This window comes from Hyla sarda, chromosome 9 (assembly GCF_029499605.1).
Source record: "Hyla sarda isolate aHylSar1 chromosome 9, aHylSar1.hap1, whole genome shotgun sequence".
Lineage (NCBI taxonomy): Eukaryota > Metazoa > Chordata > Amphibia > Anura > Hylidae > Hyla > Hyla sarda.
This window is the reverse complement of record NC_079197.1, coordinates 41,234,495-41,249,766: the sequence shown is the minus strand read 5'-3', so window position 1 is coordinate 41,249,766 and position 15,272 is coordinate 41,234,495. Positions and strand designations below refer to the sequence as shown.

The 15,272-nt window shown below is 43.4% G+C and overlaps 1 protein-coding gene across 1 annotated transcript; it reads right to left on the bottom strand.

The window, feature by feature from the left end:
* Positions 1-209: 209 nt before the first annotated feature.
* MEGF9 (multiple EGF like domains 9) lies at positions 210-15,272 on the bottom strand. Its single transcript, XM_056539180.1, has 2 exons — positions 14,747-15,272; positions 210-1,102 (listed from the first exon to the last, which is right to left on the bottom strand). The coding sequence occupies exons 1-2, from the start codon at positions 15,129-15,131 to the stop codon at positions 636-638; spliced, it is 852 nt and encodes a 283-aa protein (XP_056395155.1). The 5' UTR covers positions 15,132-15,272; the 3' UTR covers positions 210-635.

Sequence of the window (15,272 nt, the reverse complement as noted above, 5' to 3'; positions counted from 1 at the left end):
GTGACTTATTTTTTAACTTCCTCAGTCATGCACCACCCCTACTTGTAAAGGACTGAAGTATTGTTTTAACCAAACACGGAAACCGATCCCTTGGCTGGTTACCTTCTACCCTTTCTACTAGCAATCATTCCCATTTTTAGAGATACAACTGGGGACAAAGGTTATCCACATTTATGTAATTTCATTTAGAAACCCATCTAGAAATAAACTCTGTTTAATAGAATTTCTTTATTGACAATAGTTGGGCAATTCCTATCTATGCAGAGCGTCTGGAAAATGATATTCCGCTTATATTGTTTTTTTTTTCTTTTCGTTTTTTTTTTTAGCAATTACTAAAAGGTGTAAGACAATTTAAAAGAAGGAATATGGACAAACTGAACACATGATGCAATGAAAAAAGTAAAACTGCTTAAATAATCCTAAAACATAAAAAAAAAAAAAAAAAAAGTTTGGCTTCACTTTCTTTAAAGGAAAAGCAAGCCATGGTTTTATTAAATAAAATAAAAAAATATCCAAAATGCCACGTTCAATATTGAACATTGAGTTAGTTGTCCAATACATCACAGTTCTTGAAGATATTAATTTCAATATTTAAGTCAAGTCGACCTAGAAATACCAGGTATACAAGTTTTCTTTTATGGTTTATAGTTGTGTATAGGAGCAGACAACATGAGTTGGCCATTTGGAGCAATTTCATTTGCATTATCTTCCAGAAGACCAGAAACATCGGCATTGGGGATGCTGTCATGGTAACTGCTAAAACTGATATTGTCCTCTTTCAGTTCAATGGTCCAGAAAGGAGCGTTGAGCTTCCGGCTCTGATACTCTCTATACATATATACAGCCCCCACAAATCCCATCAACAGGACCACCACAATTATAATGACTGTCAGGATGATGATATTGAATTGAGTCCATGACATATCTGCTACAGCAGATGTAGTATTATCAGGTGATGTTGTTATATAAAATGTTTGCAATGTTGTAGTTATTAAACTTTTGCTTGATAGAAGAACTTCCACTGTAGTAATTGCAGCAGGTATGCTTGTGCTAGTGACGGGTCCATCTAATGTAGGCGTTGTAGGACTCTCAGTAACTACATCTAAAAAGAAAAAAGAAACGTTAACAAAAACAGGCAAAATATCACAATTCCTAATCATACTCCTAATCAATAAATGTACCTTCACATATGTCAATAACACATAAAAAATATATTTAAAAAAGGGGTTGTTCAGCACTGGGGAAAAAATTATTTTAAAGAGGGATCGTCTGAGAACCCCCCACTCCCCCTCTGTGGCAGCACTGTGACAGCCCTGTGAGTGCAGTGCACTCCACTGCACACACAGAGCTGCTGTGGGTAGCCTTGTGTGTCTGCTCATGGGAGAATGTACAGCATCTTTCCTACTGTGCAGCGGATGTCACATAGTGTACACTATGTGTGACCCTACCCTAAAAGTTTGTTAATATATAAAAAAAATTATAATAATTCTTCTTACAAATAAAATAAAAAATTATCTTCATCCTCCACAATGACATAGTGAAAGCAGAAAGCTAGAACTCTAAATTATTGGACTGACATAAGTATTCAGACCCTTTACTCTTTAGTTAAAGCACCTTTTACAGTCTCCAGTGTTCCATGATAAGCTTTGCACACCTGGGATTTTAGTATTTACTAGAATTCTTGTCTGCAAATCCTTTCAAGCTGTCAGGTTGGATCAGGACCATTGGGGGAAGCCCTTTTTAGGTCTCTACGAAGATGTTTGATTAGGTTCAAGTGTGGGCTCTGGCTGGGCCATGCAAGGATATTCACAGTTGTCCCTGCATATCCTGCATTGTCCTGGTTATGTGCTTAGGGTCATTGTTGGAAGGTGAACCTTTGACCCAGTCAGACCAAGGGAACTGCCATGTTGACGCATCGGACCCCCACGATCACGCAGCGGGGGTCGGACAGAGAGCCTTGAACGCACCAGCACCTGTCAATTTTTACCTTTCCGATACCATGATCAGCATTGTTCACGGCATAATTCACAGTCTATGAAGCAAGCAGCTCCTGAACTTTACTTACACGGGAGAGAGCTGGGCACAGTCTGAACCCTCGCTTTTTGGAGTGAAACCAGATCGGCCACAAAAATCCTTCTGCTGTGCTACTCCATGTGCAACACAATAGAACACACTCTCCATCCAGGTATATAAAGATGAAACTTTTACTCCATCTGCTTGACAGACATATACAGCTTCCCTGGGTGGAGAGAGAGCATGCAGACAGGAGCGTCTGGAGACAGAATGCACTGCAACATGTACGCCCTGGTGTGTTAAGTACCAGGCGGCCAGGGCGTATATGTACATCCTGTGTTGTCTACAGCTGTACTGCATTAAATGAGTCGTTTCGAAAAATACATTTTCATATAGGATATACAAAATATGTGTTGATAGAGGGGGATCCTCATCTCTTGGTCAGAGCGTGGAGCAGATACAAAGAGCACCTTTAACTCTGGACAACCTAACCGGTCCTGTATTCCACAGACAACACATTGATATGAATAGGCTCTGTGTAATGCTTTATTTCTGCTGTGGTGGTGCCGCAGTGAAGCTGAACACTTACTGTCAAGATTACAGAAGATAGCAGTGAGTTTTTAGAAAGAGGACGCTTTGTTATTGGCTTATTTTCAAAGGACCTTCTATTAAGTAGAGATTGTCCTAAATCAAAAAGCAGTATAAGTTTGTGAGTGCTTTAAAGAGCCAGAGTGGCTCTTTGGGTTTATTCACTTGTAAGCCAGACCTTGTAAACTCTTTCCACTATGGCACAGTTCAAAATTGTTAAGAAAAAAAAAAAAACTAAAAAAAAGTGTAAAAAAAACTTATGATAAAATGGATCCCATAGACTTCTCCATGGACTGGACAGCTTGGAATTGGCCTTTTAATATGTGGTATAGGTGTGTATGTATGTATGTACAGTCATGGCCGTAAATGTTGGCACCCCTAAGATTTTTCAAGAAAAAGTATTTCTCACAGAAAAGGATTGCAGTAACACGTTTTGCTATACACATGTTTATTCCCTTTGTGTGTATTGGAACTAAACCAAAAAAGGGAGGAAAAAAAGCAAATTGGACATAATGTCACACCAAACTCCAAAAATGGGCTGGACATAATGATTGGCACCCTTTCAAAATTGTGGAAAAATAAGATTGTTTCAAGCATGTGATGCGCCTTTAAACTCACCTGGGGCAAGTAACAGGTGTAGGCAATATAAAAATCACACCTGAAAGCAGATAAAGGAGAGAAGTTCACTTAGTCTTTGCATTGTGTGTCTGTGTGTGCCACACTAAGCATGGACAACAGAAAGAGGAGAAGAGAACTGTCTGAGGACTTGAGAACCAAAATTGTGGAAAAATTTCAACAATCTCAAGGTTACAAGTCCATCTCCAGAGATCTAGATTTGCCTTTGTCCATAGTGTGCAACATTAAGAAGTTTGCAACCCATGGCACTGTAGCTAATCTCCCTGGGAGTGGACGGAAGAGAAAAATTGATGAAAGGTGTCAACGCAGGATAGTCTGGATGGTGTATAAGCAGCCCCAAACAAGTTCCAACGATATTCAAGCTGCCCTGCAGGCTCAGGGAGCATCAGTGTCAGCGCAAACTATCTGTCGACATTTAAATGAAATGAAATGCTATGGCAGTAGACCCAGGAGGACCCCACTGCTGACACAGAGACATAGAAAAAAAAAAAGCAAGACTACACTTTCCCAAAATGAACTTGAGTAAGCCAAAAATCCTTCTGAGAAAACATCTTGTGGACAGATGAGACCAAGATAGAGTTTTTTGGTAAAGCAAATCCTTCTACTGTTTACCGAAAACAAACGAGGCCTACAAAGAACAGAACACAGAACCTACAGTGAAATATGGTGGAGGTTCAATGATGTTTTGCTGTCTCTGGCACTGGGTGCCTTGAATGTGTGCAAGGTAGGGCTGGGCGGTATGTCCAAATATGTGTATCGCTGTATTTTTGAAGCTTATGGCGGTTCCATGGTATATAAACGGTATTCCCCCCCCCCCCGCCCCCAGAGCTGCACTGTCCCCATCAGGGTACTACTCACGTCACCCACAAGCGCTGCTCTCCTCGTCCTCCTGTTTGTTGCGGCCACCGGCGCTGACACTTTATAGCTGTATCCCTATGCCCGGGCTGCAAAAGCTAAACAAAAATAAACTTTAAAGCATGTTCCTACGTTAGCCTTGCACTCTTCCTGGGGACGTGAACGTCGGACAGCCGTCAGCCTATCACCAGCCGCAGCAATGTTCCACATCGGCCGGCTTCTTACATGACAGTGGGCTCAACCTATCTCCGGCCAAGGCGGAAAATCGCTGCGGACCGAGATAGGCTGACTGCTTTCCGACGTTCTATTCCCTAGGAAGCTGGTCCGGACCGATGGGGAAGGTGAGTTAAAGTTTATTTTGTTTACCTTTTGCAGCCCGGGCATAGGGATACAGTATAGAGCAGTGGTCTTCAACCTGCGGACCTCCAGATGTTGCAAAACTATAACTCCCCACACTGTGCCGCCAGGATATAATAGTGCCCCACACTGTGATAAAGATAGGGCTTTTATCACTTATCCATCTGTGCCAGACTCCTGCTAACTATACTAGAAAACATCTGCATGCAGGAGACTATGAAAGCTGAGTGACAGCTGCCAAAGGGTATATCAGTAGAGATCAGTGTATAGGGGATTTGTTATCTTTTTAATCAATAAAGGGGTTAAAGAATGACTGAAAGGTCAAGGGCAAAGTGAAAGTAAAGTTACTGAGAGGAAGTGTAAGCTGACAGGGACATAGGACTCCAGGCAATGTTATCTGTGAAGGAAGGAGGGACCCTGGGACCCCTCAATGACAGACCATGCTGCCGCAAAAGACCACTCGTTCCCCCTCATGTCCTGATAGATTTATTACCAGCAGAACTACAGAGCCCCCCTTGCTGGTGATATTATACTATAGCACAGATAGACCTGGAGCCACCATTCAGCAGAGCAGTCCAGAAGCTCCTCACCTTCCCCGTCCTACCTCTGGCTGTTTATTGTTCTGCTCTTCTTCCTTTTCCCGATATCGGCTTCTGAGGAACTTGTGCACTGTACGAGCTGACTGAAGCTCTACAGTGTAATGCAGGGCGGCAATCTGTCTCTTAAATTGCCACCCCTGCAGGCGAGAGGTGGTAGTGGCAGCCCCTTTTTCTTCTTATTTGGTCCAGGGTCCCGACTAGGGATCGACCGATATCGTTTTTTTAGGGCCGATACCGATAATCGGTGGAGGTTAGGGCCGATAGCCAATAACTTATACCGATATTCCGGTATAAGTTATCGGCTATTTATCCCCCCCGCGACACCGCTGCAGATCATTGATTTAAAGCGGGCGCTTTAAATCAATGCACTGCAGTGGCTTTTGCGGTGCCATAGACCGTCGCCACCACCCGCTTCTCTCCCCCTGCCTGTCCGGGGATCCTGAGACCTATCACCGCTCCCCTCCCTGCCGCTACTGGATGCCGAAAAATTATCATTTCGGGAAAGGTACGTTTTGTATTATACTCTATGAGGAGAGAACACAGCAGTTACCAGATGCGTGAGGGGAATAAGAGAGAGAGAGAAAAAAAAAAAAAAAAAAAAAAAAAAAAAAAAAAGGCGCTGTAGGCTCAGTCCTGCATCCGGATAAAAAAAAAAATTCAAAATCAGATGTGGGAATGGAACCTGCAGAAAAGTACATTATAGGACACATGCGTCACTACATGCAACGCTAGGAGTGCAGTAACGGATGTGTTTGATGGCCCGTTCACAGTTTACCTAACGGACCCGTTAAACTTCTGTTGGAACGCAATCTGAACGAAGCCGAACATGTAAGGAATGGGCTGATAGAATGTGTTTGCATTTGGCTAATTAATGCAGAATGGTGTAACTTTTACTATTTTAGATTGTGTTCACCTCCGGTTTTCCCCCTATGTTTAGCATGCATGTCAGGATAGCTTCCAACATAGGTGCTAAACAAATCCAAGTGTCCATTAGAGGTTAAATAGGTGTCCTTTGCCACATGTCAGAATGAGGGTCTCCTGACCCACCAGAGGTAGCTGCTGCCACATCCAGGTGGAGAAGGAGTTAAAGGGGTACTCCACTGGCCAGTGTTCGGAAGTAAATGTTCCGAATGCTGTTTTTGCGCTGCAGGAGTCGGCCACGTCCCTCGTGACATCACGGCCACGCCCCCTCAATGCAAGTCTATGAGAGGGGGCGTGACGGCCGTCACGCCCCCTCTCATAGACTTGCATTGAGGGGGCGTGGCCGTGATGTCACAATGGACGTGGCCGACCCCCACAATACATTTACTTCTGAATGCTGGCCAGTGGAGTACCCCTTTAAGTAGTGACCAGGTTGTATTGGAGTTACAGAAACAAACAAATGGACACCCTCCTGTTTATTCTCCAGCTGGATGAAGCAGAACAGGGATCAGGAGACCATATGGAAATTAAATAAATAATCACCATTTTCCCTGTATACCCTGGGTATACCCTTTTACAAAAAATCCACCAACCAATCAAATCACAACATTCATTTTTAATTTGCTCTGAAAAAGTAAAGATGGATCCTGACCGCCATTTTAATGCGTATGGTAAACTTTAGTCTCAACCTGCAGCCTGCTAATTTTTGGGCGCAACTACATTGAAAAGAACAGTGAAACCTGTTGCGTTAAAGGGGTACTCCGGTGGAAAACATTTTTTTTTTTTTTTTTAAATAAGCTGGTAACAGAAAGTTAAACAGATTTGTAAATTACTTCTATTAAAAAATCTTTACCCTTCCAGTACTTATTAGCAGCTGTATGCTACAGAGGAAATTCTATTCTTTTAGAATTTCTTTTTTTGCCTTGTCCACAGTGCTCTCTGCTGACACCTGTATCAGGAGTCAGCAGAGAGCACTGTGGACAAGACAAAAAAGAAATAAAAAAAAGAAAAAAAAAAGAGTTTCCTTGGAGCATACAGCTGCTAAAAAGGTACTGGAAGGGTAAAGATTTTTTAATAGAAGTCATTTACAAATCTGTACTTTTTGGCACCAGGTGATTAAAAAAAAAAAAAATAAATAATAATAATAATAATTATTATTATGTTTTCCACAGGAGTACCCCTTTAAGCACTGCAGCTATATGAGCATATGATTCTACCACCACAATAGGCCGGCCTGCTTTCCCTGTCTATATCATGATGGAGGGAGAGGGTCTCACTGTGTTACAGCCATGTTGTTTCTCACTTCTTCACAACCAGAAGTGTCGCATTGCTTTCTGCAGGATGTGGTGTTGCTATGTAACTAGGGTCAGTTCATATTTCCATGTAGCTATAGCAGAGCTCCGGTACAAGAAATGTGCTCTAGGTGTATTATACACTTTATATAGAATGTATATTTAACACTTGTCTGAAGAAATAATGGCCCATAGACTGAGAATACAATCCAGTCTGCAGGCATCATGTTATATAGGACAGGTGCAGCGCAGAACGATATACAGTGCTCCCTCAACATACGATGGGAATCCGCTCCAAATGGACCATCGTATGTTGAAACCACCGTATGTTGAGGGATCCGTGCAATGTAAAGTATAGGACAGTGGTCTACAACCTGCGGACCTCCAGATGTTGCAAAACTACAACACCCAGCATGCCCGGACAGCCATACACCTTCCCTTCCCTAGGGGGTGTACTGTTTGTACTGGGAGTTGTAGTTTTGCAACATCTGGAGGTCCGCAGGTTGTAGACCACTGGTATTGGAGGTTGTACTCACGTGTCCCTGCCGGCGTACCTGTACACCCTGAGCATTTCCGTTCCCCGCCAGACCGGCGATTTGATGCGATTCCGTTCCCCGCCGCTTGTCAGGTGGGGATCGGAGCCGGATGCCTGCTGAAATCATTCAGCAGGCATCCTGCCATGTCGCCAAGGAAGGTCCTGAGGATCCTCCATATCGGTGATCGCCGGTAAATACAAACCGGCGATCTGTGGCGATTCGGGGTCATCTTGGTCACGTGTGACCCGATGACCCAGATAAGGATCAGTCACCATCCGTAATGTACTGGGAGGTACAACCCCCCCCCCCCCAAACAAATCACAGTGCATGAGGGGGGGGGGGGGAAGGAGAGCAGGAGCATGTTGCTCCACTTTGATCAGCACCATTTAACATCTGGTACTGATCAGAGCGGAGCTCCATCCTGTATCTCCCTCCTCACAGTCCAAAAAGTGCCATCTGGCATTGTTCTGTGGCACAGCAGCGTTTAGTGATAGTTTTAGATTAGGCAGGGAAAGCGTTTAGGAGGTAAACAAAAAGATAACACACACATATACATATATATATATATATATATATATCCATCCAATATCTTTTTCTTTTTTCCCCCCTAAAAAAAAAAAATAGGTCATGGGACACAAAGTCAACAGCAGTGGGGCTTTGCAGTTGCCTCAAATGTGCAGCGCTCTCTCCCCACCTGAGCAGGGTGCGCATTTGAGGTAACCCCCCCCCCCCCCCTCCATTTGCACTTCATCCAAAATTTAGGGAACACCCATCTGTTCCAAATCTCCACTTCACCCCATACACCTTCCCTAGGGGGTGTAGTGTTTGTAGTATTCTCACATGTGGGTGTTCCTTTCTTGTATTTTCCTCTGAATGTATGTAACTGTTAGTAACAAACCTCCGCCTCAAATGCGAAGAGTTCTCGCTGAGCTCTGTCGTATTTCCAGGCGACAATTCGGAGTCACATGTTAGTTGTTCCCAAGAAAGATGAAGCAGAGCATAGGTTGAAAATTGAAATTTTCAAAACCTACCCTTCATCCATTCCTGGAAAAAAAAAATTTGGGAAATACATGTGCGTTCAAAATGTCCTCTTATACCCCTATACCCATTCCTCAGGGTGGATACTTTCTGTAATGGTGTCACATGTGGGTGTTTCATTTTTGTGTTTTACTCTGAATGTATGTAACCGTCAGCTACTGATATACCATAGGCCCATAGCACGTTACCCCATATGTGGATGTATTTCAATAGTCAGGAGAAAAAGACCTCCAAAATTTGTAACCCAATTTCTCCCATTACCAAATGAAAAAAATTGGGTAACCCCAGCATTTTAGTGTAAAAAAATAAAAATTTTCAATTTACGGCCCACTGTTTACCCCTGTGAGGTATAAGTACTCACTGTACCCCTTGTTACCTTCCTTGAGCGGTGTAGTTTCAAAATTGTGGGCATTTTTTTTTTTTTATTTTTTTTTTTTTTTTTTTTTTTTTTTTTTTTTTTAGATTTTATGTCAGAACCTCAACCATTGCAATGCAAAGCACCACCTCAAATCTCATCGATGCTGTCTCACTCCTAAGCCCTGTTTTGCACCCGCATAGTGCTTTTCCGCCTTATATGGGGTATTTTGTTATTCTGGAGAAATTGGGCTACAAATTTTTTCCAAAATGGTGTCACATGTGGGGTTACTGCTGTTCTTGCACAATGGGGGCTTTATAAACACACATGGCCCCCCGACTTTAATTCCAACAAACTTTTCACTCCAAAAAGCCCAATGGTGCTCCTTCTATTCTGAGCACTGGAGTGTGCCAGCAGAGCAATTTACTTACATCCACATATGGGGTCTCCTCTTTCTCAGGAGAAATTGCACTAAAATTTTTGGGGGCCCTTTCGCGCTATTACCCCATGTGAAAATGAAACATTTGGGGTAACACTATCAATAGTGCAAAAAATCACATTTTTATTTTTATTGGCCCACTGTTAAAAAAAATATATATATCTGTGAACTGCAAGTACTCACTGTAACCCTTACGTTCCTGGAGGGGGTCTAGTTTCCAAAATGGTGTTACATGTGGGAGGGGGTTACTGCTGTTCTGGCACCATGGGAGGTTTGTAAATGCACATAACCCCCGACTTCAATTTCAGCAAAATTCTCTTTCCAAAAGTCCAATGGAGCTCCTTCTGTTCTGAGACCTGTAGTGCACCAGCAGAGCACTTAACATCCACATATGGGGCGGCATTTTCTTAATCGGGAAAAATTGGGCTTCAAATTTTGGGGTCCATTTTCTCCTATTACCCCTTATGAAAAAGAAAAATTTGGGGTAACACCATCATTTTAGTGTTAAAAATCTAATTTTCCATTTTCACGTCCAACTTCAACGCAAAGTCGTCAAACACCTGTGAGGTGTTAAGGCTCCCTATACCCCTTGTTACGTTCCTTGAGGAGTGAAGTTTCCAAAATAGTATGCCATTTTTTTTATTTTATTTTTTTTTTTTTTGCTGTTCTGGCACCATGGGGGCTTCCTAAATGCAACATGGCTCCCAAAAACCATGACAGCAAAATTCGCTTTCAAAAACCCCACAGTTGCTCTTTCCCTCTTGAGCCATGTTGTGAGCCCACAGAGCACTTTATGTCAACATATGAGGTATTTCCATACTTGAGAGAAATTGGGCTAAAAATGTTGGGGGGGCTTTTTCTCCTAATACCACTTTTAAAAATGTAAAAAGTGGGGTTACAAGAACATGTTAGTGTAAAAAATGCAGATTTAGATTTTTCTCCTCCAATTTGCGGCTATTCTTGTGAAACACCTAAAGGGTTAAGAAACTTTCTGAATGTCCTTCTGAATACTTTGAGGGGTGCAGTTTCTATAATGAGGTCATGTATGTGGTATTTCTCACAGAAAGGCCCCTCAAATCCACTTCAAACTTAAAAGGAGAACTCCAGAACATAAAAATTGTCCCCCCATACTGCCGGCTGTAAAAAAAAATAAAGATGTACATACCTTCCTCCGCTCCCCGGGGCCTCCGGTAACCGTCTCCGGTCTCCGCCGCAATCCACTTCCTGGTTGCCGGTGGTCGGATTAATCATACTGCGCTCAGCCAATCACCAGCCGCAGTGCAGTCCGACTCGGCCAGCGATAGGCTGAGCGGCAGTGTGACGTTTTCGGCCCCGGCCGCAGGTGCCGGTGTAGTGAAGAATTTTGTGTCCTGAAGCGTTCTCACACTGCCGCTCAGCCTATCGCCGGCCGAGTCTGACTTCACTGCAGCTGGTGATTGGCTGAGCGCAGTACGATTCATCCGACCACCAGCAACCAGGAAGTGGATCACGGCAGAGACCGGAGCCGGTTACCGGAGGCCCCAGGGGAGCGGAGGAAGGTATGTACATTAGAGATGAGCGAACTTACAGTAAATTTGATTCGTCATGAACTTCTCGGCTCGGCAGTTGCTGACTTTTCCTGCATAAATTCGTAAAGCTTTCAGGTGCTCCCGTGGGCTAGAAAAGGTGGATACAGTCCTAGGAGACTCTTTCTTAGGACTGTATCCACCTTTTCCAGCCCACCGGAAAGCTGAACTAATTTATGCAGGAAAAATCAACAACCGCCGAGCTGAGAAGTTCGTGACGAATCAAATTTACTGTAAGTTCGCTCATCTCTAATGTACATCTTTATTTTTTTACTGCCGGCAGTATGGGCGACAATTTTTATATTCCGGAGTTCTCATTTAACTGGTCCCTGAAAAAAAAAAAAAAAATATATATATATATATATATATATATATATATGATTTTGAAATTTTTGAAAATTGCTGCTATACTTTGAAGCCCTCTAATGTCTTCAAAAAGTAAAAACATGTCAACTTTATGATGTCAACATAAAGTAGATATATTTTTTTGTGTGAATCAATATATAATTTATTTGGAATATCCATTTTCCTTACAAGCAGAGAGTTTCAAATTTAGAAGAATGCTACATTTTTAAAATTTTCAGGAAATTTAGGGATTTTTCACCAAGAAAGGATACAAGGAACAATGAAAATTTACCACTATGTTAAAGTAGAATATGTCACGAAAAAAACTCTCTCGGAATCAGAATAAAAAGGTAAAAGCATCAGAGTTATTAATGCATAAAGTGACAGTGGTCAGAATTGCAAAAAAAGGGCCGAGTCCTTAAGGTGAAAATAGGCCGAGTCCCTAAGGGTTAAAAGGGGTAGTCCGGTGGAAATGTTTTTATTTTATTTTTTTTAAATCAACCGATGCCAAAAAAGGTAAAACAGATTTGTAAATTACTTCTATTAAAAAAAAAAAAATCATACTGCTTCCAGTACTTATTAGCTGCTCAATACTACAGAGGAAATTATTTTCTTTTTTGGATTTCTTTTCTGTCTGTCCACAGTGCTCTCTGCTGACACCTCTGTCCATTTTAGGAACTGTCCAGAGCTGCATGCTTTTGCCATGTAGATTTTCTCCTGCTCTGGACAGTTCCTGACATGGACAGGGGTGTCAGTAGAGAGCACCGTGGACAGACAAAAGAAATCCAAAGAGAAAAGAATTTCCTTTTTTAATAGAAGTAATTTACAAATATATGTTTATCTTTCTGGCACCAGTTGATTTAAAAAATAAAATAAAAAAAAGTTTTCCACCAGAGTACCCCTTTAACTTCCACAAAATCCTCATTGAAGATAAGCAATAATATTTTCAGCCTTTTCAATCTGAATTTTTTGGCTGAATTCCACACGGAAATTCTGCCGTGTGAACATAGCCTTAGATGTACATTATGAAACTGTCTTGGTCATGTTAAACCTAGACAGAAAAAATGCGCTAAGCCTGCTCTTCTCCCGACTTGTTCAACTGATCGGATTGAAAAATGTAATTTTTATTTTATTTAATTTTTTTAATAATAATAATCGTTCCCATTCAAATTTTAACTACAAGATGAGGATCAGGGACAGGTCGTGTTACTAGCTGTCAGGCAGGAGCTGAGGTCATGTAAGAACAGAGACAAGGGTTAATCACACAGCAGTCACTGACCGACACTCTTTCATAAATGCTGATAAATAAATGCCCAGTGTGACCCGTCAGGGCCACAGACTGGCTATGTACATTGCGTTCTCCTGCTCTTCACTGACCAGCCATTCTTCTGCAGCGGTGGTGCAGGTCAAGGCAGTCAAAGTGCTGCCGCAAGTGTATAGCATCCAACCGGAGAAAGGCACCAGGGCCATAGTCTAAACCTTATCCGCATTGTGCTGTATACGGAACAAATATGACCATGACGTCACATACATTAGCGACGTCCTATATCAGTGTTTCCCAACCAGGGTGCCGCCATCTGTTGCAAAACTACAACCCCCAGCATGCCTGGACAGCCGAAGGCTGTCCAGGCATGCTGGGAGTTGTAGTTTTGCAACAGCTGGAGGCACTCTGGTTAAAAAGACACTGTCCTATACCCTTAGCCACGCCACTGTACCAGCACCATCCTCAGTAGTTATTTGCCAAAGGGGCCAATCTAAGCAGTGTGCGCCAGAGGTTTTCCTAGCATGTGGTACATCCGCTATTTACAAAGCGAGGAGGGGGATTTGCTAATTTATGCAGTCATCTGCAATTTCTAGGATGTACTGGAGACCATTTTGGGCACCATCTGGTGCCCTGTAAATGCCTCATAAGTGTCTCAGCTGGAAATACCCAAACTGGTAGCCACATACGATCCTAGAAAGCCAGATTGACATTCTCCAAGCCATCACCATAATGATGTGATCACCCACAAAGGACTTTATACAAGTGGTTCCTCTACATACAAATTAACCGACTCTGGAACGACTTGGGGGGGGGGGGGCAAAATAAAATATATAAATGTATCAGTTGAAAGAAGAAAGATTTATTGCCACATAATAACAATAGACCTGTCGGTCAGAATTAGAGATGAGCAAACTTACAGTAAATTCGATTCGTCACGAACTTCTCGGCTTGGCAGTTGATAGCTTATCCTGCATAAATTAGTTCAGCTTTCCGGTCCTCCGGTGGGCCTGAAAAGGTGGATAACAGTCCTAGGAAAGCATCTCCTAGGAATGTATCCACCTTTTCCAGCCCACTGGAGCACCTGAAAGCTGAACTAATTTATGCAGGAAAAGTCATCAACTGCCGAGCCGAGAAGTTCGTGACGAATCGAATGTACTGTAAGTTCGCTCATCTCTAGGCAGAATGATAGGAAGTTCGTCTCCTAAGATCAGTCAAACACCAAACGTACGGCAAATATAAATGTGCCATTTCCACCAAAAATGTGCCCAGTTGTCTGGAAAACATTGGTGAATCCCATCATGTGATCTAAGACTTAGTCCAGTGTTTCCCAACCAGGGTGCCTCCAGCTGTTTGTAAAACTACAACTCCCAGCATATCCAGCCAGGCAAGAGCTGCCCAGGCATGCAGGGAGTTGTAGTTTGGCAACAGCTGGAGGCATCCTGATTGGAAAACCCTGTCATACAGCAATCCCTCATTACCAGGCTGGTCCATGCTGCGGACCACTTCCTGATGACATCTGGACACTAGCAAGTGACCACTGGCCAATAACTGACTGCAGAGGTGATCTCTCTATAGCGGAGCTGTGTCAGGACCAGGAAGTGCTGAGCTATGACTGGGCACCAGTGGAATGGCAGCAACAAGCGATTGGGACAGATAGGAACAGGTTTCATGGCTGGATCATCACCAATGACCTCCTGGTATATCTACACATACACATTCCTCATGTCTTTATTTCTAGGCGACTGTCCCTTTAAATCTGGCAGCCACATCAGGTGCAGCAGCAGCAGCAGTCAGACTCTACACATCTAGACAAGAGGTATTGTGACGTCACCAGCTTACAAGAGAGAAGAACCCCCCTTACACAAACCGTCCTCACATAGCGGCCATTTGCCTGGAGGCCGTACGGAGAGCGAGAGGGGTCAAAATTCTACCGTCATATTCACCTTCAGTGGTGCTGCTGCTCGTAGTAGGGCCTCTGGTGATGGGGACTGTCGGGGCCGGGGTCACGGCTGCCGTTGTCTCCGCTGCGGCAGTGCTGGGGGATACGAACTCCCTTTGGCTATGCACCGTCCCCGGGTTCTGTGTTAACCCCTGGAACACCGTAGTCTCTATGTCCGTCGGCGCCGTTTCAGCCTCTGTCGCACTCTCAGGTATTGTGCTGTTTTCGGTGGCGGAGCCGTTGAGCGGTGTTGTAATCTCAGTCGCATTCAGATCTTCCGGGTATATCGTGAACATCGTCGTCGTCGTCTCATTGTCAAGGCACCTACAGCTACGTAGTAGCACAAAGGCGGCCGCCAGATATAACGCCATCTCTGCTCGTACAGCCATCTCCCATTTTCCTGCCCAGGGGTCTCGGCCTCCGACAGCGATCTCCTTCCCCCGGATCACCCCGAGCGCCAGCCAGGGTACCTACTGCTCATCGCCTTACAATGCGGCTAACACCTGTGTTTGAACGACAGAAGCTCCGTC

Coding starts and splice junctions, on each gene's coding strand:
- MEGF9 (XM_056539180.1), bottom strand. CDS start 15,131: ATGGCTGTACGAGCAGAGATGGCGTTATATCTGGCGGCCGCCTTTGTG. Junction 1,103..14,746: donor GAGCAGCAGCACCACTGAAG/GTGAATATGACG, acceptor TTTTCTTTTTAG/ATGTAGTTACTGAGAGTCCT.